General features: G+C 35.3%; 5 protein-coding genes across 6 annotated transcripts; all 5 read left to right on the top strand.

Moving 5' to 3' along the window:
* The first annotated feature begins 603 nt into the window (after positions 1–603).
* Positions 604–2,936, top strand: LOC104757026 (E3 ubiquitin-protein ligase AIRP2). The gene is made up of 4 exons (XM_010479718.2): positions 604–1,275; positions 1,861–2,017; positions 2,156–2,222; positions 2,306–2,936. Exons 1-4 carry the CDS (start codon positions 1,196–1,198, stop codon positions 2,758–2,760), a joined length of 759 nt encoding a protein of 252 aa, XP_010478020.1. The 5' UTR covers positions 604–1,195; the 3' UTR covers positions 2,761–2,936.
* A 36-nt stretch (positions 2,937–2,972) lies between these two features.
* On the top strand, positions 2,973–4,249 carry LOC104757025 (protein NUCLEAR FUSION DEFECTIVE 2). Of its 2 annotated transcripts, none has more exons than XM_010479717.3 (3): positions 2,973–3,270; positions 3,371–3,447; positions 3,665–4,249. In XM_010479717.3, exons 1-3 carry the CDS (start codon positions 3,190–3,192, stop codon positions 4,074–4,076), a joined length of 570 nt encoding a protein of 189 aa, XP_010478019.1. In that variant the 5' UTR covers positions 2,973–3,189; the 3' UTR covers positions 4,077–4,249. The 2 variants fall into 2 exon arrangements, with proteins under 2 accessions (XP_010478019.1, XP_010478018.1); XM_010479716.3 differs by having other exon boundaries at positions 3,060–3,270; positions 3,368–3,447.
* A 908-nt stretch (positions 4,250–5,157) lies between these two features.
* LOC104757024 (trans-Golgi network-localized SYP41-interacting protein 1) lies at positions 5,158–12,143 on the top strand. Its single transcript, XM_087495349.1, has 8 exons — positions 5,158–5,617; positions 5,696–5,839; positions 5,935–9,180; positions 9,546–10,377; positions 10,473–11,113; positions 11,260–11,407; positions 11,515–11,596; positions 11,693–12,143. Exons 1-8 carry the CDS (start codon positions 5,513–5,515, stop codon positions 11,793–11,795), a joined length of 5,301 nt encoding a protein of 1,766 aa, XP_087351475.1. The 5' UTR covers positions 5,158–5,512; the 3' UTR covers positions 11,796–12,143.
* A 1,886-nt stretch (positions 12,144–14,029) lies between these two features.
* LOC104757023 (very-long-chain 3-oxoacyl-CoA reductase-like protein At1g24470) lies at positions 14,030–18,053 on the top strand. The gene is made up of 4 exons (XM_010479713.3): positions 14,030–14,650; positions 15,524–15,809; positions 17,362–17,431; positions 17,634–18,053. Exons 1-4 carry the CDS (start codon positions 14,308–14,310, stop codon positions 17,871–17,873), a joined length of 939 nt encoding a protein of 312 aa, XP_010478015.1. The 5' UTR covers positions 14,030–14,307; the 3' UTR covers positions 17,874–18,053.
* Positions 18,054–21,109: 3,056 nt separating this feature from the next.
* Positions 21,110–23,796, top strand: LOC104757022 (very-long-chain 3-oxoacyl-CoA reductase-like protein At1g24470). Its single transcript, XM_010479712.3, has 4 exons — positions 21,110–21,668; positions 22,113–22,398; positions 23,205–23,274; positions 23,404–23,796. The coding sequence occupies exons 1-4, from the start codon at positions 21,326–21,328 to the stop codon at positions 23,641–23,643; spliced, it is 939 nt and encodes a 312-aa protein (XP_010478014.1). The 5' UTR covers positions 21,110–21,325; the 3' UTR covers positions 23,644–23,796.
* The last annotated feature ends 1,068 nt before the right edge of the window (positions 23,797–24,864 follow it).

The following is a 24,864-nucleotide window of genomic DNA, read 5'->3' as shown; positions in this document are numbered from 1 at the left end:
TTCTCTGCCTTTGAAATGTTAAAATTAGGAATTTATCCAATGTGAATGAGTCTTCAAATAGAAATCATCGTATAAAAAACAAAATTAAAATCAACCTCAATAATAGTATGGCAACCTCGTGATTAACAATATCATTGTACCATTAGTAAACTAAACCTTTATTATTCGTGATCTAAAATAAAGTCGTTTTATATTAACGAAAAAAACAACTGTGTTTTAGTTTCCGTCACGGTTTATTTGTAATGTTTGATAATATTGTGTTCTAATTTTTTTTTAACAAAGATTTTTTTTAAAAATGTAGATACTTTTTTTTTATGGAGGAATAAAATTTTTGTAAATCAGCAATGAATCCAAAAGTGACTTTTTTTTTTTGATAAAATCCTATAAAATATTAGTCTAAAGGGATTACTTAAAATTCTGAAAAAGGAGATGATACAAAATTAGTAATAATATAGAAATTTTGATTATGAAAAAGAATCTTTCCTAATTGTTGTTGTTTCATGATGAACTCATGAACATTAATGTAATTGGAAATAATGCTGGCTCTGACAGGTCACAAATATTTTGAAGACTTCGAATTTTTTTAAAAAAAAATACTTAAGTAAGAAAGTTGGATTAAAAGAATCAAATTTGGTAACGTAGACCCGCCAACATTAATGTTTTATAGATAAGGACAAGAACCTATTTCTCATTTTTTATAACTCACTCATCATCATCATCATCATCATCATCCATTCCACAAATTTCAATTTCTGGTGTCATTATTATGATCTTTGAAACAGAACACCCAAATTAAAAAAAGTTGTGGAAGAAAAAGAGAGAGAGATAAGAAGATTCTGTGTGTATTTTTTTTTTTCTTTTTCATTTTTTCTTTTTCTCTCTTTTTTTGTTTCTTGAGGTCTCAAAAAAATATCTCAAAGCGAAAAGTCGCTTTTTTATTTTTCCTTTTTTTGTGAAATTTTTATAAGGAAGCAAAACAAAACCGAAGAGATAGATAGACGTGGAGAAAAGCAGACGTCTCTGTGTCTGTTTCTTCGTTGTTTGGTTTTTGATTCATCATCATCGGGGCTCTCTTTATTAAGGGTTTTTGTCCTGTTTCAATACCCAAACTTTGGATTCTCTTCTCTCCTCTTCTTCTCTTTCTGTTCGTTTTGTGCGTTGCCTTGTTCATCTGTAATAATCTCGAGATAGAGAGATGTATTATCAGTTGAGCAAGTCTTCTTACAGAGACTCTTTGAAGATTCTCGAGGCTGATATTGAGCACGCCAATGGACTGTGAGTCATCCATCATCTGCCTTCTTTTCTGGGTTTTTTTTTTTATATGTTGGTTATCTGATTTTTCTGGGTTTAGGGTTTTGATTATTAGTTTTAACATGATTTGAGGAATTATGGAATTGAATTAGCCGTAACCCACTTAGGATGCATATCCTATCCCCCCCCATAAGTAAATTCTCAGTCTTTTTAGTTCACAAAGTTATATTGTTACAGATAAATCGAAACTTTGCAGAAATGGTTTATGTGATTAGAAGGATAGTACCTGATTAGTCCTCAGAATTGGTCTCTGTCTGTGTTGTGTGGTATATTGATGCATATGTTGTTTGAAGAATTGGGTTATGTGAATAGTAGGATAGTAACTGATTAGTCTCAAAATTGGTGTCTGTGTGGTGTGTTCTCGAGGCATATGTTATCTGAAGAGATGGTTTATATGATTAAAAGGATAGGCACTGATTAGTCTCAAAGTTGGTATTTGTGTGGTGTTGTCTTGATGCTTTATGTTGTTTGAAGAAATGGGTCTATGAATGACTCTATGTGATTAAAAAGGATTAGTGAAGTAACTGATTTGTCTCAAAACTGATTCAGGGCGGCTGAGATTCCAATGGGAAAGAGCGGTGTGCGTCTACAGATGAAATTGGTGTGTAGCAATTTGGCTCCATTCTTCATATTCCTGCTACAATGGATGGATTTCTCATGTCTGCTTCCAAGATATTTTGATTTCTTCCACATACTCATATATAAGGTTGTTACCATATATATATACAGTCCTCTGTTAACACGACTTGCCTCTGTTTGTGTGTGTAGAGTAGATTCCCTGATAGTTTTTCCCCCTTTCCTCTTGGCTTGTTTGTTTTATAGGTGTCTTCTTTGTCTTGTACAGGTACGGCCTGATGGGCGGTGGAATCTATCTAGGTACGGAAGGAAAGCTACCATTAGGGAGTTTTACGGTAAGACCAAGAAGCCCATCTGATGTGATTTTTTATTTATTGTTAGTGGCTTAATCTTATAACATGGCTTTGCCTAAGTGCAGGTGTTATATTACCATCACTTGAGCGTCTTCATATCAACTTTGCTGACTTACCAGAAGAAAGCATGTGGTTTCCGAATCCTAAAGCCATAACCAAAAAGCAGCAGTATGACATCGAAGGCAGCAGATTCATGAATAGCATTGACTTGGAAAGAGAAGACGAATGCGGAATATGCTTAGAGCCATGCACGAAGATGGTGCTGCCAAACTGTTGCCATGCCATGTGCATCAAATGTTACCGTAACTGGAACACAAAGTCGGAGTCATGTCCCTTTTGTCGGGGAAGCATCAAGAGAGTGAACTCAGAGGACCTGTGGGTGCTGACATGCGATGAAGATGTTGTGGATCCAGAGACGGTCACTAAAGAGGATCTCCTTCGGTTTTACCTCCATATAAATAGCCTCCCAAAGGATTATCCTGAAGCAGCTTTCTTAGTGTACAACGAGTACTTGATATGATGATTTCACCCTGAAACACAAACACGGGTGTACAGAAGGGAGAGTGAGAGACAGAGAGAGATCCCCAGACCTTTTAAAATTAAGTGTACATAAAGAATCTGGTGATCCAATTGTGTTCCTTCATTTTTAGATTTATGATATATGATAATAATAAGAAGATTCTCATTCTCTCCTCATCTGTTACCCTTTTGCCATCATAAAACATGTTTCAAGTTCCAGAATAAACTTGTTTAGAATAGAAGGAACGTCATATTCCAGATAAACCGAACCAAACCAAACCAAATCAAACCGAGACAGTCAGATAAATTAATTGTGAAATTGTGAGTAAACCTGTCTCACTTTTGGTACAATCCCAAGTCTCAGAGAGCATATTTTACAGAAGGGTGGTGAAATCAAGTGAAGAAGAAGAACACAAAGGTTTCATCAACTATGGTAATGGTGACTAATCGTTTCACTCTACTACTTGTTCTCGTCGTTATCTCGATCTCCTTCTCCTCCTCGTTTTCTCAGGTATATATCTCCATCTCTTTACTTGTCTAAAACCCTAGGTATTCTTAATCGGAGAAACCAAATCGTTTTCTTATTTTTTACTTGGGATATTCTATAGCAGGTACGCGCAACAAGTGAAACCAATCTCAGGATCCAATCATTCTCGTCGGATCTTTCAACGCTGCAAACTCAAATTGGGTACTATTACTAAAAACCACTTCTTCTCTGTTGAATGTTTTCGTATTGTTGTTACTGATCTGTGCCTAAATGTGAACTAGAGGATCATAATTAAGGAAAGTAAGAAGGTCATTTGTATAAGATTAGATAATTCTTAAGTTGAATTAGCTGATTTGGTTAGGCACATGAATGAATCTATTAGTCATAAAGTTGTGACCTTTTCTTATTTTGGGTGTAGCTACAAGTTTAACAACACCAACCTTCTACGCCGTGCTATGACTCATGCTTCTTTCTCTCAAGAGAACAACAAAGCCTTGAGTATCTTTGGAACCCATATCATTGAAACTTCTGTCTCTCTTCACTATCTCACTGAAGATATCGATGCCTCCTCGAAAGCTCTGAACCGTTTGATAGCACAGGTTTCAAATGTGGAGTCCTCATGTGCTCTTGACGGAGGCCGGTTGGGTTTGGGGAAGATAATCAGGGTTTCCCCGAAGACAGATGCATCGAACCCGGCTATTCTTTGTGGTGGCTTTAGGGCAATCGTTGGAGCTATTGCTATTGATGATGCTGGAACGGTTGATAAGGCCATCAATGTTTTCTGGAAAGTACATGGAGATCGAGCTGGAAGACTAGTGTCTATCTTGTAAATTAGTGCTTTTAAAAAAAAGTCTGGTTTGTTTGGGATGGCAAGTTCTAAGAGACTCCTCTCTAATCGCTTGGTTGATGTTAATTAGTAGGTGATGATGTTACTTAAGGGATTAACTTAAACCGATATGGATGTGGTTTTAGTTTGGTAGCTATTTTTTCTTTCACCGAGCAATCTATAGGGTGCAAATAGGGTGCAAATGGTTGCACTAAATTAATAAGTTGAAAGAGTTGAACAAATATTCAACTCACTTTTTACCATTTGAGATGTATAAGTTGAAAGAGTTGAACAAACGTATTTAACCCCTTCAACTCAAAAAGTTGGAAAACTGAACAAATTACAAAGGAAAAATGTTCAATCCATTCATCCACTATTTTGCAGATGAAAAGTTGAATGCTGTTCAACTTTTTTTTTTTCAACTCAAAATTTTCTAACCATTCAATCTTATACAACCATTTGCACCCATAGTTTTCAACTAAAGAGGTTCAAGATTAAACAAATACATGTTTATTTATGTTTATAAACAAATCGATTAGAAAATATGGGGTTGTATTAATATATATATATCCATAGAAAATGTGCAAGTGGTCCAAAAATTGTGATAGAAGTGCATGCAAGACTTTAAGGAATCAACAGTTGTAAAAGATCTTATGAATATCATCATCATGATGTACAAATGATGCCATTGCGCGACACATTGTAATTCCAAGTGTTACATACATGTGTGCTGAAGTCTGAACTAAGCAAGTCATAGGAAATTGGGAAATCCCAATCACCAATTCATTTTTCATTGTACTATGTATTTATTTAAGAGTAATTTAGCTTTAATTTACTTATTATTATGTTCAATGTACAATTGATTAAAAAAATCTTTGAAGTAATATATACAGTATCTTTTTGAATAATTTTTTTTTAGTGTTGTTTTGGAAGATTTTTTTATTAGAATCTGTGATTTATATTCTAAATTTGTCTTACATTCAATATACTTTTTTGACTAAAAAAAAATGGTTGTGATCTTTCTTAAATTATTACATTACCAAAATAAAAGTCACGTGGACGGAAGCAAACGTTTCTCATTGGATGAAACACATCACCCACTTCAATGTCACGACACAATCATACTCACACACACACAAAAAAAAAAAAAAAAAGTTTGAGAGAGGAGAAAAACAAAACGCACCGCGTCGGTCGTGCTGCTGCAACGTTTCTTCTTCTTTCTCACCTGTAGCCTCTTCCTTGTCCTCCCTCGCTAATTTATTACTCACGGATCTCTTAGACTCTAGCCGTTTCACACACTTCCCCTTCGACTCTCTCTCTCTCTCTCTCTCTCTCTCCCGTATTTGATTACGAAGATATTGCTAATCTCTCTCTCCTTTAAGCCTTCTCCGGTCTCCGGAAATTTGTGGTAGATCTGTTTTGGGGATCGTATTTTAGATAATGCACGAGAATAATGATCTCCCCCAGGATTCTGTTGATTCTATAGCTGATGAGGTTAAGATTGATGACGAGTCTAATGGGCAACAAGACCTTGATCCTGACCAGGTGAGACATTTTCTAATTTTGTTTAACCATGCTCGATGTTTATGTTGTTGGATGCTGAAATTGGGGTAGTATATACAGGGAACAAGTTTCGTTGACAGTAAGGAAGATATGTTTGTTGATGCTCCTGAAGAGTTGAATTTTGATACACCTAGCAGCAAAGAAGCTCCCACGACTGATGATGACGACGATGATAATAACGGAGAGCTTCGAAATCAATTCAATGTTTGTGATTTTTTTTTTTTATGATAACTTTTCTAAGTTTTGATTTCCCCCATTTGTTTCTGTTTGTTTCATTGTTTGTTTTCTTCTACATACAGAATGAGAAGGAAGGTGGAGATTGGGAGAAGGAACTTGCAGGGCTTCAGGAGCAGTTTAAGCTTTTGACTGGTGAGAATGATTTGAAAAGTGAAGATGGGAACACTAGTGTGGATATTGTCAGCCGTTTCTCAAAGTTTCTAAAAACTGCCAAGGAAGAGCGTATTCAGCATGAGGATGCACTCAGGGGGCTTCACGAGGTTATCACCGGGAAGGACGCTGAGATTACTGATCTCACAACTAAGATTTCCGAGCTTTCTTCGTCGAATTCAGTTTCTGAGCTGAGTCATCATCAGGCACAGAACGATGAGCAACTTGAGGCTGCTACTGATAGGATCATGATTTCTCTGAGTAATGTATTTGGGCAGGAGGAGCTGCAGTATGGTTCTTCTATCTCTGAAAAGCTTGCTCATCTGGAGAACCGTGTTTCCTTTTTAGGTGCCAAGTATACTGAATTTTACTACGGTGCTGATCAGTTAAGGAAGTGTTTGTCTAGTGATGCCTTGGATCTTACTTTCCAAGAGGATTTTGGTTCAGCTCTTGGTGCTGCTTGTTCTGAGTTACTTGAGCTCAAACAGAAGGAAGCATCACTCTTTGAGAGACTTGCTCATCTCGAAGATGAGAATAGGAAATTTGTTGAACAAGTGAACACGGATAAAGAAATGATCGAGTCAATGAGAACAGACTTTGGGAATATTAAGGCAGAGCTTGACCAAGAAAAGACAAAGTGTTCTAACACAAAAGAAAAGCTCAGCATGGCTGTAACAAAGGGGAAAGCGTTAGTTCAGAACCGGGATGCTCTGAAACATCAACTGTCTGAAAAAACCACAGAGCTTGCGAATAGGTTGACTGAATTACAAGAGAAGGAGATTGCCCTTGAAGCTTCTGAATCAGTCAAGGGGCAGCTGGAACAATCGTTAGCCGAAAAGACTGATGAACTTGAGAAATGCTATGCTGAATTGAATGATAAGTCCGTATCCCTGGAAGCATATGAGGTATCCAAGAAAGAGTTGGAACAGTCTCTGGCTGAGAAAACAAAAGAACTCGAAGAGTGTTTGATTAAACTACAAGAGATGTCAACAGCATTGGATCAATCTGAACTCGAAAAAGGCGAGTTAGCAAAATCCGATGCTATGGTTGCATCATATCAGGAAACGATATCGGTGAGGAACTCAATCATTGAAAATATTGAAACTATCCTGTCAAACATAGACACACCTGAAGCAGGTCAGTCTTCTGATATCATTGAAAAAGTTAGGTCACTTGCTGAAGAGAGGAAAGAGCTCATAAATGTTTCCCAGGAATACAACAGACTAAAAGATTTGATCTCCTCCATTGACTTACCAGAGGAGATTTCTCAATCCAGCTTAGAAAGTCGCCTAGCTTGGCTTAGAGAATCTTTTCTCCAGGGAAAAGATGAAGTTAGTGCCTTGCAAAACCAGATCGAAAGTGTAAGCACGTCTCTTTCAGCACAAATGGAGGAGAAAGATAACATCAGAAAAGAGCTGGATGATTTAACTTTCAGTTTGAAAAAAATGGAGGAAACTGCAGAGCGAGTTTCTTTGGAGAGAGATGAAACTGTGAGGAGACTTGTGGAAATCTCTGGCTTGATGACAGAAGGAGCCGAAGATCATCCTTCTTCAGCTATCAATTTACTTGTTGATAGATCCTTCGAAAAGATAGAAAGGCAAATCAGGGATTCTAGTGACAGTTCTTATGGCAACGAAGAAATATTTGAAAGCTTTCAAAGTCTCCTTTATGTGAGAGATCAAGAGTTGTCACTTTGTAAGGAAATGCTAGGAGAGGAAGTGCAGGTTAGTTTGCAGGTAAGCAATATCTCAAATGAGCTAAAAATCGCATCTCAAGAACTTGCTTTTGTGAAAGAAGAAAAAATTGCTTTGGAGAACGATCTTGAGCGATCAGAGGAGAAATCTGCTTTACTCAGAGACAAACTTACTATGGCTATCAAGAAAGGCAAGGGACTAGTCCAAGATAGGGAAAAGTTTAAAACTCAGTTGGATGAGAAAAAATCTGAAATCGAGAAGCTGATGCTCGAGTTGCAGCAGCTAGGTGGTACAGTTGATGGCTACAAGAATCAGATAGATGTGTTATCGAGAGACTTAGAGCGCACAAAAGAGCTAGAGACTGAGCTTGTTGCTATTAAAGACGAAAGAGATCAACACAAGCAATCATTATCTCTAAATGACGCATTGTTGCAGAAAGTGATGAAATCAGTTGATATTATAGCTCTCCCTGTTGATTTAGTATCTGAGGATCCGTCAGAAAAGATTGCCCAACTTGCTGGCTACTTCAAAGAAGTGCAATTGGCCAGAGTAGAGGAACAAGAAGAGCTAGAAAAAGTAAAGGCAGAAGCCGATGCGTTAGCCAGTAAATTAGCAGAAACCCAAACATCCCTGAAGTTGGTTGAGGATGCCTTGTCTACTGCAGAGGGTAACATCAATCAGCTTGATGAGGAGAATAGAGAAGTCCAAGCTGCCAAGGAAAATATTGAACTTGAGCTGCAAAAAGCAGTTGCATATGCCTCCTCATTAGCTAGCGAACTGGATGAAGCTTTTGCAACCAAAAGCACACTTGAAGCTGCACTCATGCAGGCTGAAAAAAATATATCTGATATTATTAGTGAAAAGGAAGAGGCTCAAAGCAGAACTGCTACTGCAGAAATGGAGCTAGAGATGATGCAAAAAGAAGTTTCGGTTCAGAATAACAAATTAACAGAAGCACATAGCACCATAAATTCACTTAAAGAAACACTTGCTCAGACAGAAAGCAACATGGATTCGCTGTCCAAGCAAATCGAAGATGAAAAAGTTCTGACTACAAATTTGAAGAATGAGTTAGAGCAGCTTAAAAGTGAGGCAGAGTTTGAGCGTAGCAAGATGGCTGATGCTTCTTTGAAAATAGGATCCCTTGAGGACGCACTAATGAAGGCAGAGAATAGTCTTTCTGCTTTACAAGGAGAAATGGTGAAAGCTGAAGTCGAGATATCAACTCTTAGTAGTAAACTTAATGTATGCATGGAAGAGTTAGCTGGATCAAGTGGAAACTCACAGATAAAATCTTTGGAGATTATTTCTCATCTTGATAATCTCCAGATGCTCCTGAAGGATGGAGGTCTAATTTCCAGGGTGAATGAATTCCTTGAAATGAAATTCAAGAGCCTTAGAGATGTGGATGTCATTGCTAGAGATATCAAGGGTTTATTGGCAGGGGAAATGGACAACGCTGAGGTAACCGTAGTCTCTAACATTACCAGATTTTCTTTCTTCTATGTGTTAAATTTTTTCATATCAAAATTTACAGTTACCCTTCATCACTCCTATTTTTACGTAGTTGATTGTTCCAAAGATGTCTTACCTACGGATCTCCAATTTGTTATTTCCCGATGATGCACACATTCGTTAGAATCTGTTCTGGCTAGAAGTTGATTAATGGAGATATATCATGATGAATTATTATTCTGTGAAACATTTGTCAATAAAAATATATCTATGGTGCATGTGCGCATTTTGCAATATAGATAGGTCAGACTGAATTTTCTCTTGGCTAATTTTTTGTTAGGCTGCTCTCTTGATAATGCTGTTTATATTTTCAGGACGATTCAACTGTGGTAGCATCATTATTGAATGGCATTGATGAATCAGTGAATACAGAGCTTGAGAATAGTGAAGGAAATGCAGCCGCTGAAGATGAAATTTCTTCATCTCTTAGGAAGATGGCAGAGGGGGTCAGGCGTAGAAACAAAATCCTCGAGACTAACTTTGAGGGTTTCTCAACTTCCATTGATACGCTTGTTGCAGTGTTGATGCAAAACATAACAGCAGCTAGGGCTGATGTGATAAATGTATTGGGTCATAATGAGTCCCTGAAAGAACAGGTGAAGAGTGTGGAAGATATTGTCCGCGAACAGGAGACCACTATATCTGCATTACAAAAAGATTTGTCATCTTTGATGTCAGCATGTGGTGCGGCTGCCCGAGAACTGCAGTTGGAAGTGAAAAATGACCTCTTAGATTTGGTTCAGTTCCAAGAAAATGAGAACGGTGGTGTGATTGAATCAACTGAACACCTACAGGAGCTTCATGTAAGTGAATGCGCCCAGAGAGTAAAAGAATTATCTTCTGCCGCAGGGAAGGCATGTACTACTCTTAAACTCTTTGAGACAACAAATAAAGCAGCTGCCGTTGTAATCCGAGATATGGAGAACAGACTAAAAGAAGCATCTGTCGCTTTAGAAAAGGTTGTGTTAGAAAGAGATTTAAACCAAACTAAGGTTTTAAGTTCTGAGGCCAAGGTGGAATCTATGGAAGAGCTTTGCCAAGATCTTAAACTTCAGTTGGAAAATCTCAGAGCAAAGGAAGAGATATGGCATGAAAAAGAAGTGGAACTGTCTACATTACATGATAAATTATTGGGTCAAGAGCAAGGTAATATTTTCTTTTGTTGTCTCTCATTTCTTTAAATCTTCTTAGCATGCTTACCACTCTACTGAAATGCCATGTGCTGTTGCTTCGAGTTGCAGAAGCAAAGGAAACTCTAATTCCAGCATCTGATATGCGTGCCCTTTTTGAAAAAGTAAATGGTATTGAGGTGCCTTCAGTAGATCCAGTCAATGAGTTAGATCCACGGAGTCCATATGATGTAAAGAAGTTATTTGCGATTGTTGATAGCGTTACTGAGATGCAGCATCAGATAGACGTCTTATCATATGAACAAAAAGAGCTCAATTCCACCTTGGCAGAAAAGGATCTTGAAATTCAAGGTCTGAAGGAGGCGGCTGAAGCAGATAGTACGACCGAGCTAGAGTTAGCGAAGGCAAAGACTGAACTGTCCAAGCTAATATCTGGTTTGGAAAAACTGCTGGGTATATTGGCGGGCAATGATCCTTTTGTAGACCCAAACTTGTCTGAGTCATGGACACTCGTACAAGCACTAGAGAGAAAGATAACTTCCCTTCTCCTAGAATCAGAGAGTTCAAAATCAAGGGCCCAAGAACTTGGTTTAAAGTTGGCCAGTAGTGAAAAACTTGTCGATAAATTATCATTGAAAGTCAAAGAATTTGAAGATAAACTTCAAAGCAAAGCGATTCAGCCTGATATTGTACACGAAAGAAGCATCTTCGAAGCACCTTCTACCTCAGAGATATCCGAGATTGAGGACAAGGTAATATTTTATCTTGTGCTATTTCAGCTTATTCCTTGACCCTTGTCTTGTTCAGTCTATCTGCAGCTAAGTTATGATCTTAAACTATAAAATTTAGCATTGATCTCTTGCTATGTTTTAATTGACTGAACCCATTTATTGCTCAGGGAGCCTTGGGGAAAAAATCAATATCACCCGTGCCTACAGCAGCGCAAGTGAGAACAGTGAGGAAGGGGTCGACAGATCATCTTTCTATCAACATAGATTCAGAGTCCGAGCATCTGATGAACCACAACGAAACAGATGAAGATAAAGGTCAGAACACAGGCGTCTACATATCTATCTCGGTTATTGCTTAAAGTATGATATGAGCCTCTCAGTTGACTCATATTTAAACACATATATATATATATTCCTTGCAGGCCATGTCTTCAAATCTCTCAATATGTCTGGTCTTATTCCAGCACAAGGAAAAATGATAGCAGATCGGGTTGATGGAATCTGGTAAAACACTCACCAATATAAAAAAAAATTGATCTGAAAGTGCTCCCAGAATCGTTTTATCTAATTTGAGCGCGGGGTTTGATTTCTGCAATGCAGGGTCTCAGGTGGAAGAGTATTAATGAGCCGTCCTCAAGCAAGGCTTGGCGTTATGGTGTACAGTCTCTTATTGCATCTGTGGCTCCTAGCCTCCATCTTGTAACAAGACAGGTGACACTTAGGTCTCTCACATGAAACTACACACAAAAGAAACACACAAATTACTCAAGTCTCTCTTCTCTATTCTTCCCATTCTTTGTCGACCCATAAGCAGAGAATGATAGGTGTCGGTCTTGTATATATAACCTGAATAATGTCTCGATTATCTGCGAGCTTTTTGCATCTTAGTTGTTCAGTTTCTTAGTCCTAGAAATGTTCTATTAGGACTCCGAAATGGAGCAGTACGTTATTACTTACAGTTGGGTTTGTTTGTTTCTCCCAAGTTTTTCAGAAAAAGTGAAACATCTGTTCCATGACTTAACAAGTTTTGTGTCGGAAACGACTTTTTAAAGTTCTGAATGACTGTAAAAAGGTAGTACAGTAGTATTTTGAATAGCTCTCTAATGAGAGAGTATGATCCTCATCTAATGAAACAAAACATTTCGACTCTTTAATAGCTAGCCTTTTTTGTACTTCGACTGCTTCGTACCTACCACTTCATTAACTATATTTTCTATTCCCAAGAATTGAGCTTTGGAATTGACGTATACAACCAAAGGCAAGAAATATAAATTAACTTGCTCTAACCAGAAAAGCTTTGTCTTTAAACTATATATAGAGGCAACGAGGGAATAGTCTTTAGCATCTACGATGGCACAAAACTAGCATCGAATTAAATTGACCTCAAAGATTTTTTTGAAATTGAGCTCAGCTGATTTAGCTGAACAATATAATAACGTGAGTAATGTCGAAAATCTACCATGAAAACTAAGTCATTAAATTTGACACCAAAAAGACTGTCTACCCAATTGATTGCATTTTCCTTTTCTGGTAATTTGTCCCAACCCCAACCTACCAATTTCCCTATAAAGAATCATATTCTTTCCTGTTGTGTTTGCATTTTGACACTGATTTTTTTTATTAAGTAAATTATATTTCCTTCTGAATGAAATGTCACTTATCCTAAATGTATAATGACTGTCCTTTTTTGCAAAAAAAAAATGATTTTCATCTCAACTCATTTTGTGCATAGTAAAATTAAGATTGATCTATTGGAGAGAAACTTGTGGGCACGCTTTTTTGTTGTCGACTCTGCAACCGAGAGAGGACGACAACCACCATCTTCTTAACGTACGTCTATATACTAGTTCTAAAAATTCTCTTTGATAGCAGAATATAACATATCCATCCATCCTGGCAGTGCCGGCTTACGGGCTTAATCATATTATAGGCCTCTGCAGGGGCGGACCTATGTATGAAAGAGGTAGGTCATCTGACATGGGTAAACTAAATAAATAATTGTTTTTACATGTAATTTTATAAAGTTTCAGTAGCACAGATGGTAAATTCTATAGTGTTGACCTCCCCAAAACCGGGTTCAAATCACCATTATGACACAAATATTTTTTTATTCTATAATTGACCTCCCTAAATTTATTTTCTGGGTCCGCCACTGGGCCTCTGGGCAAACTAAAAAAAAAATGTCCCTTAACCTATCGAAAAACTTATTAATTTTTTTTGGGTCTCTTTAGTGCATATAATTTTTTTTTTGTGCCCCTTTCTAGCTTACAAATTTTTTTTGTGCCCACTTAGCTTACAAAGTTTTTTTTTTGGTGCCTTTTTAACTTGTAAATTTTTTTTTGTGCCCCTTTTCTTATACGTATATACCCCGTTAATTTATGTACCCGAGACAGTCGCACTGCCCGCCCACCTAGTTAAGCCGGCACTGCATCCTGGTACACAAGATTAGACAGCGTGTTTATTTATCTGATATCACCATAAACGTTACAAATTGAATGCGACGTTTTTTAGTGAGAAGTATCTCAACCTCAGAAATATGACCGATCCATAGCAAATTAAAAATTGTTACCATTCAAAAATCCAATGATATTAGTTATACAAACTTCAAATAATTTTGTTATATTTTTAAGATATTAATTAATTTAAATATAAGTTACTTTGATTACAGCTGTAATAAAAACATAATAGTTATTTAAACAAAAATAAACAAGTTAACAAAATTAGAGAAAACAATAAGGAAAAGGTAAGCAAAACATAAGGAAACAAAAATTAAGATTGAAATATGAGACACTAAAACAAAGATAGATGATTATTAATAGCTAACAATACCAAACAACGTGTTAATACAAAAGATTACAAAACATCAAAATTTATAATGGTATACCGTAAGCGTGTAGATGGTTTTGTGTCACGGATGAGACCTCACCCAACCTACCCATCTCCCTAGAGTATAAATATTCATCCTTTCTGTGTTTCATATTGATTTGGCCTTTCTTTGTAACTTGTAAGCTAGAAGTTATTGTAGATTTACTCACTATGTGTAAAGTAATTAAGATTCAACAATGAAATATAGTAAACAAAATAAATATCTCTCTCTCTCTCTCTCAACTCTAAGTTTCCTACATAAAGAGTTAGTTAGCTCCAAGCCAAAATCACATGACAAATAATAAGCAAACAACCAGAAGGAAAAAAAGGAAAGAAAGAGAAAGAAGAACATGCAGAGAGCATGCATCTATGAGAGTCAGCCATGGCACCTCCATGTTGTATGCTTCATAGGCTTTCTGTCTCTCCTTAGACTATTCTTTCCTCTCCTGAAATGGTTCATCACAAGATATCTCCTCACAAACCCGAAGCGGCTCAAGAGTTACGGTTCGTGGGCTATGGTTACTGGAGCCACCGAAGGGATCGGACGCGCCTTTGCTCACGAGCTGGCCAAACACGGCCTTAACCTCATCCTAGTCAGTAGAAACCCTTCGAAGCTTGAATCTGTCTCTGATGATCTCCGACAAGAGTTTCCCCACATCAAGATCAAGATCATTCCATTTGACTTCTCATCTGGTAATCCCTAATAGTTAATGCACTTCTTAGTTTTGGTCAATCCTATATTGAAATTGAACTAGTCTATATATATCTATATAGTTTTATACTTTTACTGTGTGTGTACGATCTCCTATATAATAAAACGGAAGTACACAACTTTTTCGGTAGACTATATAATATGAGTTATAAGATTATTTATTTGATAAATTATAGGTTACATGGGTTGTAACCATTAGTTAAATCTCGATTTCATATTTTCTTAGAAAATAATATTCCAAAAAAATAAAATAAAATCTCCACATAATATTTAATTAACCATATATAGGCAACAAAATCTTAAAAATTAATATTATTCACAACAAATTTTAAAAGCAATCACTTTTAATATGGGTCTTAAATTTCAACGCGGATCCTAACTTTTATTCATAACAACTTTTTAAAATAATACATAAATTATATTTTATAGAAAAACTACAATATAAATAAAAGAAATTTTAACCCGTGCTCTAGCACGGGTCCTAATTATAATATAAATACTAGTACATGATGATAGTAATTAAGAATAATAATTCTCGTTTCAACAACCAGGGTAAATATACCATTTACTCAATAAGAGTAAATTCCAAACAGTACACAGTTACACTTATTATATATATTGTGTTATTAGAGATCTGCAAATAATAGTACACAAGTACACTTATTATATTTCATGCAGTTTAATTACAAGATTAAACTGAAGAACTCAATATTTTCAAATTAACTTTGCTAATATTTCTCATCAATAAGAGAAGTTTTCTTACAATTATGAAAGTTTTTCTTTTCTATTTTAAGGGATTTTATTACATTGGAAGTTTTTAAGAAGTGTTTTTCTTTTTGTTAATTATTGTGCAGGAGGAGATTATGGAGTAATCGAGGAAGGGATCAAAGGCGTTGAAGTTGGTATTCTGATAAACAACGTTGGGATAACCTACCCATCAGCTATGTTCTTCCACGAGGTTGACCAACTCACGTGGACCAAAATTCTGAGGGTTAATCTTGAAGCAACCACATGGGTCACACGATTTCTCATTGGACCAATGCTTCACCGCCGCCGAGGAGCCATCGTCAATATTAGCTCGGGTGCCGCCGTTGTTGTCCCTTCTCATCCTCTCTACGCCATCTACGCCGCCACCAAAGCGTAAGGACGACTAACCACTTTCACTTTTCATTTACTTCTTTCTTTTTCTGTTCAACTGCACAGTTTATACATAAATACGTACTACTAACCAACAGGACCGTGACTGCTTTTTTAAGATCGTAAGAAAAATGTTAATGGGGACATTAGTAAATAAAATATCACAAAGTTTGTTACTAAGTTAATAGGGACATAACTAAGTTATTTAATTTAAGTTTTTTTGTATATGATCATAAAGTTAAAATTCAGAAAACATCTAACTTAATTGACAAAGGAATAAGTACACTATAAACACTTTTGTTTTGAACTTCAGCTAAATTTACACAAGTGTAATTCTTTCTAGTTTGAATTCTGAAATTAATAAAGGTCTGCTACAAAAGTGAATAGTGGTGAGTTGCAAAGTATTGTTAGATTAAGGTTTCCCTTCCGATCTTTCTTTTTCTTGGTAGTTGTTGTATAATAAATACGCAACTTTTTGTAGCTTGACTATCCAAAAGAACGTCTAATTTATTCCAGTTCACGTGATGCATATATCTCCCCCGATGAAGACACGTACGTGACTTTCTTATTTATTACTTCAGTTAGGTGGATATATACTTCAAAGTAAACTAATATTGAAGTATATATAAACCACACGAGAGAACCTTAGAGTTAGAGTCTAGCGTGTTGTTACACTAAAACCTCTATAAATTAATACTCTATAAATTAATAAACACTATAAATTAATAAAATTTGTTAGTCCCAAGTTGGATCAGTGTAAAAAATAACAAAATTCAATAAGATAATAAGATAATAATTTTTTTTGAAATCTCCATGTAAAATATGGTTCCAATAATATCATAAATTAATAATTATGTAAATATATATATATGATATAATATTGTATGTTTTTCCTAAAACTCATATCTATAAAACAATTGTTATGTTGTATTTTCAAACTATGATGATATAAAATATTCTGTAACATGTTATAAAAATAGCTAATTTTTTTAAGTTTTCAATTTCTAGATATCCATCATTTACATTTTGATAGTTTAATTGACTATTAAAATACAACAATTGATATTATTATTCATAAATTTGAATTTATGTATGTCATGTGTATAAGTGAATTTGTCTATTGTATTTACAATTTATTGTTAATAATGTTTTTTATATATTAAAATTTAATTCCAATACCATAAATTTTACAAAAACCGAAAGTCTAATCTTATTTTACTAAAATTGTCTCAATTCATAATTTTTAAAATTTAAACTATTAAAATATATCTATAAATTAATAATTATTAATTTATATTATAAAATAATAATTATTAATTTATAGATAAATTAATATCACTATAAATTAATAAAATGTCTTGGTTCCAACATTATTAATTCATAGAGGTTTTACTGTATTTGTAAAAGAAAATACAACTATTGCGTTTTTATGTTGAAAGCAATAAATAGTATTACTGCTAAATTTTTACTAGCCTAAATTATTCATCTAAGTAGACTCTATCATTATAGTATTACATATGTAACTCTATGAACACATGCCTCAACGTGTATGCAGTTATGTTGATGCATTCTCAAGATCTCTACATGTGGAATATAAGCAGTTTGGTATTGATGTCCAATGCCAGGTACGTATACGTACTTCTTTATTTCTTGAAAGACTATCCAAAAATTAAATATTATGTGTGTATTACTGTATATCATATTTTCGGACTAATTACCATGTAATGCGTAAAAGAAAATATATAACGTTATATATATACACGTTCGTGTGTTATGATAGCAAAAAAGATAAAAATATACACGTTCGTGTGTCAACCAAATTGGCAGGTGCCGTTGTATGTGGCAACGAGGATGGTTTCAAAGGTTGCAGCTATAGATAAACCAAGCTTGTTTGTACCGTCGCCGGAAGTCTACGCAAAAGCGGCGGTGGAGCAGATCGGAATCGGATCACGTTGCTCGCCGTTTTGGGCTCATTCCCTTCAGTGGTTTCTTGCCGGACTTGTGCCGGATAACCTCCTTGATAATTGGCGTCTCTCTATCGGACTTAGTAGAAGAGGTTTATCTTAATTTTCTCACGATCATATACTTTTTGCTCTTTGGTTCTGCAGTGAAGTAATAATGCTAACTTTTGCATAAGAGCATATAAATATATACAGCAAGGATAATTAATATGTAAGGCGCATTGGACCAGAAAAAAAAACATGAATATTCGAAATATATATACTTGATAGGTAGTGAACAAGAAAACACATGCATATATTTGTAGTTTATTAAATTTCCTTTCCTTGTAGTTTATCTCTCCAACAGCATGCATATGATGCATACATTGTTAATTATATGGATTATGGACCATGCATGATTAGAGAGAAATAAGCTACAAGCCTACAATTGTTTTATATGGTTTTATAAATTTACTTCAGAAAGATGGAGATGCACAATGTAGTTGAGTGAGTCGAATCATACAAATGAAGTTTGCCTCGAGTTTCTCGAAAGATCCTATTCTGTTGACTTCTTACTTCTTAGTTAGTTTTTGACCGTAGTTAAATGCAATTTTCTATAAAGTTTAATCTTTGTAAAATAAACATGCAAATTGTGTAACCTACTACTTTTACTCCAACTACGAAATATTTTCACTCCGGTTATTAATTACTAACGTTGGTCAAGGGATGGTATCGTCCTCATGAACGGATATACATTTTATCAACGAAGATTAAACCACCTCCTGTTTTGGCGTAAGGTTTCTTTGACCTATTCGTATATAATCATGCAGTTCTAACGAACGTAAAAACTTAAAATCGATCGATGGGACATAATTCATAACAATAAATTATAAATTCAAGAAGTTGCAAAATAGAAGAGATGAGAGAAGATAAAGTAAGAACGTACCAGTGCGGCAGTGCCTTATGTTTTGGAGATGAACGGGAGTAAATCACTGAGGCACAACCAATGGACAGCTCTAAGAAGATGTCTTTCATATCCAGGTTATTCCAATGCATAGGCAAGTGATATCCCATCAATGATTAAAGCAAACATGAAATCTTACATAACTTAAACGATTATTCTTTCAGCTAAAACAAAGATGATAAAAACGGAATTAGTGTTTAACCTTCTCGAATAGAAACAATGCAGGGAATGTTAAATACAAAAGGCCTGGCAAACCCCTAAATTCGATGGATTAATTTTCTGATTTAATTTGTCTTTTAAAATTTTAAAAGAAATGATGTTTCCAGTATATGATTAGAAGGGATGATCTCTAATGGATGATCGTTAAAATTTGATGGTGAAAAATACTATATCTCTCTCTCTCTCTCTCTTCTCCCCTTTTCCTCTTTACGATCTCTGTTGGAAAGTTAAACGAGGAGATGAGCTGCTTAAGGCTTGCCAATTTATAGAGCCAATGGTAACGTACATATCAAATGCAACCTTAGGAAAGGACGCTAGACTGTTGCCGCCTGCGTAATGACAAGATCCATTTGAAAATGTTGATCGGATACTAACCTAAGCTATTTTATGAGTCTGGATATACTTATGTTTTTAGTAAAAATGTTGTGTTTGATGTCATACTTTTACTTACTAGTGTACAAATTTGAAAGTTTTGGAACAAAAGAGAAAGGAAGCTTTATTGTTTGCGTATTGATAACTATTAAGGAACAATCATATCAATGATTATGTCAATCAAATATTCTCTCTACTCTTCACAATCTCTTATATATGTAAAGTAGATTAGGTAATAAATTCTTGTATAGAACCCTAGAAGAATCCTTAGCTGTATAAATACTTGTAATACTCTCTTGAATAAAATCATCCTTCATACAAATATTTTACATGGTATCAAGAGCAGGTTACGATACATAAATTTTTTTTCTTCTGATTTTTCATTTTCTTCTTCTCCATTCTTGGTTCTCTTGTGTCTAGCTTCATGGCTAACTTACCCATCATCACCGACACTATGACCTCTACCAATAACGCTCTTCTTCACGTCAACATAACCAATGTTACCAAGCTTACTCAAACCAATTTTCTTATGTGGAAGCTCCAAGTCCATGCTCTTGTCGATGGCCATGGTCTTGCGGGCTATCTCGATGGCACCACCACCAGTCCTCCTGCCACCATCACCACCGATGCTGTTGAGTCTCCGAATCCGACTCGTTTGCAATGGCAGCGTCAAGACAAACTTCTCTACAGTGCTCTTCTAGGGGCAATCTCTCTTACGGTTCAGCCGCTGCTTTCTCGGACCACAACCTCTGCTGAGATCTGGTCCACTCTTATCGCCACGTATGGGACGCCGAGCCGTGGCCATATTCAACAAGTGAAGGATCAACTGCGTGCTTGGCGTAAGGGGGATCGTACGATTGATGAATATTTTCAGGGTCTTACGACTCGGTTTGATGTTCTTGCTAATCTCGGTAAACCTATGGAGCATGAGGAACAGATAGATCACATTCTGGAAGGTCTTCCTGAGGAGTATCGACCTATCATTGACCAGATTGAAAGCCGAGATACTCCTCCTACTCTCGTCTACATTCACGAACGTCTACTAAATCGAGAGGCCAAGCTTTTGTCGGTCTCTGCTTGTGCTCCGTCTCTGCTTCCGGTCACGGCGAATGTTGCTACGCATCGTTCCTCTGGTGGATCTCGATCTGGTCCCTCTCACAACAACAACAACACTCACAACAACAACAACACTCACAACAACAGCCACCACAACTCCAACAACTACAACAACAACAACAAGAACCGCTACAACAACAACTCCCAGAGAGGTTCACGTCCTTACCAAGGGCGGTGTCAGTTCTGCCAGACTCAAGGTCATTCCGCAAAATACTGTCCTCAACTCCTTAACCGTCTCTCGTCTTCTGGCTCTACTCCACAGAGTCCTTTTACTCCGTGCTTCTAATTATATAAACTTCATCCAATGATATTAATTATATAAACTTCATATAATTTTATTATATATTTAACATATTAATTCATTTAAATATATATTTTTTTTTAATTAGCTCTAATAAAAAACAAAAATAAACAAGTTAACAAAATTAAACAAACAACAAGGAAAAGGTTAGCAGAACATAAGTAAAACAAAAAAACAAAAAAAATTAGAAGTTTAAGATTCAAATATGAGACACTGGGATAGATGAATATTAGCAACTAAAGGTTACATGATATTAAAACTAATTCATAATGGTATAAATAGCCTGGCCGTATAGCGTATGGTTTTGTGTCATGGATGAGACCTTACCCAACCTACCAATTAATCTCCCTAGAGAAGAAATATTCTTCCTTTCTGTGTTTCATATTGATTTGGCCTTTCCTTGTAAGCTAGAAGTTATTTTAGATTCACTCATTATGTGTAAAGTAATTAAGATTCAACAAAGAAAAATAGTAAACAAATCTCTCTCTCTCCCTCTCCCTCTCAACTCTAATTTGCCTACATAAAGAGTTAGCTCCAAGCCAAAATAACATGACAAATAATAAGCAAACAAATAAAGGAAAAAGAGGAAAGAAATAGAAAGAAGAACATGCAGAGAGCATGCATCTATGATAGTCAGCCATGGCACCTCCATGTCGTATGCATCATAGGCTTTCTCTATCTCCTTAGACTATTCTTTCCTCTCTTGAAATGGTTCATCACAAGATTCCTCCTCACAAACCCGAAGCGGCTCAAGAGTTACGGTTCGTGGGCTTTGGTCACTGGAGCCACTGAAGGGATCGGACGCGCCTTTGCCCACGAGCTGGCCAAACACGGCCTTAACCTCATCCTAGTCAGCAGAAACCTTTCTAAGCTTGAAGCTCTGTCTAATGATTTCGGACAAGAGTTTCCCCACATCAAGATCAAAATCATTCCATTTGACTTCTCATCTGGTAATCTCTGATAGTAAATGCACTTCTTAGTTTTGGTCTATATATATTTTATTGTGTGTGTACACAGTGTACGAGTATTTATAATTTTATACTAGTACATGATGACAGTAATTATGAATAAATATTCTTTGTTACTAAAAACAGGGTAAGTATACCATTAATATTATATATATATATGTATGTTGTGTTAGTAAAATGCAAAAAAACACTGGATTGCATTGCCAAAAAACTAATACATGCAGTTTACAATATTAAACTTAAAAGTTGAATATTTTTTTTCAAATGAACTTTTCTAATTATTTCTTTAAGCTATTTCTCATCAATAAGAGAAGTTCTCTTACAATGAAAGTTTTTCTCTGTTAAAGGGGTTTTATTACACTGAAAAGAAAAAAAGAAACAACTAATTTCTTAAAAGTGTTTTTCTTTTTGTTAATTATTGTGCAGGAGGAGGATATAATGTAATCGAGGAAGGGATCAAAGGCGTCGAAGTGGGGATTCTGATAAACAACGTTGGGATAACTTACCCACGAGCTATGTTCTTCCACGAGACTGACCAACTCACATGGACCAAAATCCTAAAGGTTAATCTTGAAGCAACCACATGGCTCACACGATCTCTCATCCGACCAATGCTTCAACGTCGCCGAGGAGCCATCGTCAGTATTAGCTCCGGCGCCGCAGTTGTGGTCCCTTCTTATCCTCTCTGCGCCATCTACGCCGCCACCAAAGCGTAATGACTAACCAACTGCACTCTTTAATACATACACTAACCAACAGGACCATGACTACTTTTTTGAGATCATAAGAAAAATGTTAATAAGGACATTAGTAAATAATATCACAAATTATGTTACTAAGTTGTTTAATTTTAAACCCAAAAATATATCTTACGAAGATACAAACATTTTTTTTTTTTTTGTATATCTCATAAAATAGAATCTTAACGAACATCTAGTTTGACAAGGAATAACTAATAAAATGACTACAAAAAGTTTGGTTTTTAACTCCAACTATATTTACCTAAGTCACTAAATTGGATAACGGTCCCCTACAAAAGTGCATAATGGTGAGTTGCATAATTGTTAGATCAAGATTCTTACTTCCGATCTTTCTTTTTCTGGGTAGTTGTTGTATAGTAAATACGGAAAAAGCTTATTTTATTAATTTATCCAAAAAAATTGTCGAATTAATTTATTCCATTTTACGTGACGTATATATATCTCCATCACGTAATTTCTTATTTTTAAAAATTACATAAGTAGTGAGGTATATAATCACACGAGAGAACCTCAGTCTATATATAGTGTTGTTTTTTGTAAAAAAGACTACTGATATTTTTATTTTGTAGTATTTTTCCTTTGCATTAATTGCACAATAGAGGATAGTATATATAGTACTATCTAAACTTTTGCATTGATCATTAAGAAGTTTTTATTTGCCTAAAGTATTAATCTAAGTAGACTCTATCATTATATTATATACTAGAATATTATCACATTAATAAATCTCTAAACACATGAACGTACGTGTATGCAGTTATATTGATGCACTAACAAGATCCCTACATGTGGAATATAAGAAGTTTGGTATTGATGTCCAGTGCCAGGTACCTTTCTTTATTTCTCGAAAGAGACTATCCAATATTTCTAGTACACCATTTTTTTGGACTCCCCATGTAATGCGTAAAAGAAAATAACGTTATAATACACGTACGTGTGTCAAACCAAATGGGCAGGTGCCGTTATACGTGGCAACCAGGATGGTGTCGGAAGTAGCAGCTATACATAAACCAAGCTTCTTTATACCGACGCCGGAAGTCTACGCAAAAGCGGCGGTGGAGCAGATCGGAATTGGATCACGTTGCTCGCCGTTTTGGGCTCATTCCCTTCAGTGGTTTCTTCTCGGATTTGTGCCAGATTACTTCATTAATGCTTGGCGTCTCTCTTTCGGACTTCGTCGAAGAAGTTTATCTTAATTTGCTCGTGATCCCACTAGGTACTAGTGGTCCGTGTGCTACCATGCTGAATAATTTTTAATTATTTATTGCGAAAAAGTAATAATTGTGTTGTGTGGAAATTATGTGTGCTTAAAATACCCTTTAATAAAATTGAAATCATACATTCGTGCGGAGTTATGCATGGTTGTCACTTGTTTTTTTTTTTTTTTGTTAAAGCATGGTTGTCACTTGTCAAATTTAAATTGTGTGAAGAGTATATTAGGTGTAGAGTTGGATCTAATTTATGCTTTGTTCTATTTTGTACCGTTAAATTCCCTATATGAGATTGCATTTTCGGGGCGTCAGATCATATATATCTTATATAATAAAATAGAATTTCATTTTTAAAAGGAAAAATGATTGTCAGCTACTTGAAGTATATGCCAACACATAGCCACACATACAAACAATATAAATGTCTTGTTAATTATGTGAACTATTGTCATCACATAAGGACATTCATAAACAAACATAGGTTATGTGTGCAACACCATAAACATTCGAGGTCTGCCGGAATCTGGCGTTGACCAGAGTTGACCGACGTTGACCAGTATTGACCGGCGTTGACCAGAAAAAATTATTCAAAAAAATATTTTTTTTCTAAAATAATAATAATTTTTTTTATGTATTTTTGATAAATAAATAAAAAGATAAATGATTTGTATAATTTACAAAAACAACATATAACAACGAAAAAATACAAGAAAATTATTTACAAAAATAAAAATAAAAATAATATGAAAAACAAAATTTGTGGTATATAAAGTAATTAATTTTGTTAAGGCTAGGGGTGAACAACTCTCATTCATCCCTCTTAATTAACAAATCAGAATACAATAATATGGCATTGTCATATCATATTTTTAAAAAGAGATATTTTATTAATAAAATTATGTCAGTTTGGGTTTACAAAAGAGTGGTTAGTGTATACATTTTACAGTTAAACGAAATTATATATCGGTTTGGGTTTACAAAAGAGTGGTTAGGGTTTAGATTTTACTATTAAATAAAATTATATGCCTGTTTGGATTTATAAAAGAGTGTTTAGGGTTTAGATTTTATAATTAAACAAAATTATATGTCGGTTTGAGTTTATAATAAATGGTTAGGGTTTTAGATGTGATAATTAAAAACTATAATATAATATTAAAATTAACAATTTTAAAATGGATTGATCAACATATTTTGTTTCTTTAATTA

The sequence above is a fragment of the Camelina sativa genome, chromosome 17 (genome assembly GCF_030686135.1).
Source record: "Camelina sativa cultivar CO46 ecotype springtype chromosome 17, ASM3068613v1".
Taxonomy (NCBI): Eukaryota; Viridiplantae; Streptophyta; class Magnoliopsida; order Brassicales; family Brassicaceae; genus Camelina; species Camelina sativa.
This window is presented reverse-complemented; position numbering and strand designations above follow the sequence as displayed.

Coding starts and splice junctions, on each gene's coding strand:
- LOC104757026 (XM_010479718.2), top strand. CDS start 1,196: ATGTATTATCAGTTGAGCAAGTCTTCTTACAGAGACTCTTTGAAGATT. Junction 1,276..1,860: donor ATTGAGCACGCCAATGGACT/GTGAGTCATCCA, acceptor AAACTGATTCAG/GGCGGCTGAGATTCCAATGG. Junction 2,223..2,305: donor TACCATTAGGGAGTTTTACG/GTAAGACCAAGA, acceptor GCCTAAGTGCAG/GTGTTATATTACCATCACTT.
- LOC104757025 (XM_010479716.3), top strand. CDS start 3,190: ATGGTAATGGTGACTAATCGTTTCACTCTACTACTTGTTCTCGTCGTT. Junction 3,271..3,367: donor TCTCCTCCTCGTTTTCTCAG/GTATATATCTCC, acceptor GATATTCTATAG/CAGGTACGCGCAACAAGTGA. Junction 3,448..3,664: donor ACGCTGCAAACTCAAATTGG/GTACTATTACTA, acceptor TTTTGGGTGTAG/CTACAAGTTTAACAACACCA.
- LOC104757024 (XM_087495349.1), top strand. CDS start 5,513: ATGCACGAGAATAATGATCTCCCCCAGGATTCTGTTGATTCTATAGCT. Junction 5,618..5,695: donor AAGACCTTGATCCTGACCAG/GTGAGACATTTT, acceptor TAGTATATACAG/GGAACAAGTTTCGTTGACAG. Junction 10,378..10,472: donor ATTATTGGGTCAAGAGCAAG/GTAATATTTTCT, acceptor TTCGAGTTGCAG/AAGCAAAGGAAACTCTAATT.
- LOC104757023 (XM_010479713.3), top strand. CDS start 14,308: ATGCAGAGAGCATGCATCTATGAGAGTCAGCCATGGCACCTCCATGTT. Junction 14,651..15,523: donor TCCATTTGACTTCTCATCTG/GTAATCCCTAAT, acceptor ATTATTGTGCAG/GAGGAGATTATGGAGTAATC. Junction 17,432..17,633: donor GTATTGATGTCCAATGCCAG/GTACGTATACGT, acceptor CCAAATTGGCAG/GTGCCGTTGTATGTGGCAAC.
- LOC104757022 (XM_010479712.3), top strand. CDS start 21,326: ATGCAGAGAGCATGCATCTATGATAGTCAGCCATGGCACCTCCATGTC. Junction 22,399..23,204: donor ATCTACGCCGCCACCAAAGC/GTAATGACTAAC, acceptor ACGTGTATGCAG/TTATATTGATGCACTAACAA. Junction 23,275..23,403: donor GTATTGATGTCCAGTGCCAG/GTACCTTTCTTT, acceptor CCAAATGGGCAG/GTGCCGTTATACGTGGCAAC.